The 2,665-nt window shown below is 57.7% G+C and overlaps 1 protein-coding gene across 1 annotated transcript; it reads left to right on the plus strand.

Annotated features, from left to right (window-relative positions):
- Nucleotides 1-72: 72 nt before the first annotated feature.
- LOC103806437 (complement C3-like) lies at nucleotides 73-2,611 on the plus strand (the record flags this gene model as incomplete). The annotated part of the gene is made up of 6 exons (XM_009079123.1): nucleotides 73-309; nucleotides 932-1,043; nucleotides 1,340-1,425; nucleotides 1,865-2,004; nucleotides 2,086-2,298; nucleotides 2,545-2,611. Coding segments are annotated over 6 exons (855 nt in total), but the record flags the coding sequence as incomplete, so codon positions are not given.
- Nucleotides 2,612-2,665: the final 54 nt, after the last annotated feature.

A 2,665-nucleotide genomic window follows, 5' to 3' on the forward strand; every position in this document is an offset into this window, starting at 1 on the left:
TCCCAGTCCACACCAGTGCCCCATGTCCCTGAAGACCACCCTAGTGTCCCATCCCCGAGCCCCTCGGCCCAGGTGCCCCCTCGGTGCCACCCGTGTCCCCACGCGCAGCGTCGCAGTACGCGGACAAGGCTCTGCGGAGGTGCTGCGAGGACGGGATGAGGGAGAACCTGATGGACTACAGCTGTGAGCAGAGGACACACTACATCCAGGAGGGAGAGAAATGTGTCCAAGCCTTCCTCGACTGCTGCACACACATCAAGACCATCCGCGACCGCAAGCGTCTCCAGCACTCGCAGCAGCTCGCACGAAGCAAGTGATGGGACGAGGGGTGGAGGAGTGGGAGAAGCTTGGGTGAACTTTGGGACTTCCTCGGGTGAACTTTGGGACTTCCTCAGGTGAAGGTTGGGTGATCCTCAAGTGAAGCTTAGATGAAGGTTGAGAGTTCCTTGGGTGTCCCTTGGGTGAAGGTTGGGTGATCCTCAAGTGAAGCTTAGATGAAGGTTGAGAGTTCCTTGGGTGTCCCTTGGGTGAAGGTTGGGTGATCCTCAAGTGAAGTTTGGGTGAAGGTCAGTTGAACCTCGGGTGTTCCTTGGGTGAAGGACAATTGAACCTTGGGTGTTCCTTGGGTGAAGTTCAGGTGATCCTCAAGTGAACTTGGGTGAAGTTCAGGTGAACCTTCAGCGTATTTTGGGCTTTCCTTGGGCAACACTTGAGTGACCGTTGGGCAATGCTTGAGTGAAGGTTGGGTGACACCCAGAGGGTGCTGAGCTGGTGCTGGGGGTGGTCCTGGGGTGCTGGTGTGGTGGTGGGTGGCACTGGGTGGTCCTGAGAGGTGCTGGGTGGTGCTGGGCAGCGCTGGGGTGCTAGCAGCTCTGCTCAGGGGTCGGGGCCTTGAGGCCACAGTCGAGAGGGATGCCACCACCATCCCCAGGCGACGAGGACGACCTGTTCATGGCCGAGCACGACATCGTCTCACGGAGCCTCTTCCCCGAGAGTTGGCTGTGGCAGGTGGAGCAGCTCACTGACAGCCCCGACAACCTGGGGTGAGTGTCCCACCAGCTCCCACCCTGTGGGGCAAGGTGGACATCATCACCCCCTCCCTGTACACCTCGTGGCCTCTTCTTGACCACTCTGGAGATCAGCTATGACCCCCCCAAGTCCAGACAAAGGTCACTGTCGACCTCCTGGTGCTCCCTTGGGACCATCCGTGACACCTTGGCCAACACCTACAACTCCCTGGTCTAGCTTGGGGACCTCCCTACTTGTCCTTGGTGGCTGGTGACACTCCCCCAGCCTGGCTTGGGGTGAGGTTTGACTGCCTTGGTCACTTCCTCTCCAGGGTCTCAAAAAAGATTCTGCCTGTGACCCTGAAGGACTCCATCACCACCTGGGAGGTTCTGGCCATCAGCCTCTCGCCCAACAAAGGTGTGTCATCCAGTTGGACGATGTCCTTGGGGGTCAAACCAAGATTTGGGAACGGTCCTCTAAAGTCTGGAGGGTTTCCTTCGGCTTTGAGGGATTTCTAAAGTCTTAGTCAGGTGCCCATGGCTGGAGATGTGCCCCAAACACTAAGGAGATCCCTCAAGACTTGGTGGTAGTCCTTGGGACCTGAGGGATCTCCTAAACCTTGGGAGAATTGCTTGGGATTCAAGGGATCTCTTAAACCTTGGGAGGTCTCCATGGACTTGAGGGATCCTCTAACCCTTGGGAGGACTCCATGGACTTGAGGGATCTTCTAAGCCTTGGGAGATCTCCATGGGCCTCGAAGGACCTCCTAACCCTTGCAATGTCTCTGTGGGACTCGAGACGTCTCTGAAAGCCTTGGGGCTGTCCCTGACCCTCCCTGTCCTCGGGACCTCCCCAGGGCTGTGTGTGGCTGACCCTTACGAGATCACAGTGATGAAGGACTTCTTCATCGACCTGCGCCTGCCCTACTCGGTGGTGAGGAACGAGCAGGTGGAGATCAGAGCCATCCTCTACAACTACTGGACCAGAGACATCACGGTCAGCAGGACAACCACACTTGGGCCCTCTGCTTGAGTCTGTGTCCCCCTGAAGGCCGTGACCAACCTCTACCCCCCTCAGGTGCGCGTGGAGCTGATGTACAACCCAGCCCTGTGCAGTGCCTCCACCTCCAAGCAGCGCTACCAGCAGATCCTGAAGATCAAGAGTGGGTCCTCGCGCACGGTGTCCTTCGTCATCGTCCCCCTGAAGCTGGGGCTGCACGACATTGAGGTCAAAGCGGCTGTCCGGGGAGAACTGGTAGCTGACGGTGTCAGGAAGAAGCTCAAAGTTGTGGTGAGTGGTTGTTGTTCCTCATCTTCAACCCTAAGGTGTCCTCGGTGTGGTGATGGCCTTGTCTTCGTGTTCATCTTAGTGTTGGCACCTCGAGGTGAAGATGAACACGTGTGGTCTCCTGGGGTCGTCCCACGAGCTGAGGGTGGTGGGTTAGACTGGCATAACTTTCCGGGACAATCCAGAGGGGTTGGGGAAGGGGAACCCAAAAGCAGCTCCACCTTGAGCGTTGGATTCTCCCCTTGGCAGCCTGAAGGGATGAGGATGGAGAAGACAGTGAAGGTCATTGAGCTGGACCCACAGAAAAAGGGAGTCAGTGAGTGATCGTGGCTGGTGTCAGCCCCATGGGAGGTCCCACTGTGGGTTTGGG

Source organism: Acanthisitta chloris, unplaced genomic scaffold, assembly GCF_000695815.1.
Source record: "Acanthisitta chloris isolate BGI_N310 unplaced genomic scaffold, ASM69581v1 scaffold44387, whole genome shotgun sequence".
Lineage (NCBI taxonomy): Eukaryota > Metazoa > Chordata > Aves > Passeriformes > Acanthisittidae > Acanthisitta > Acanthisitta chloris.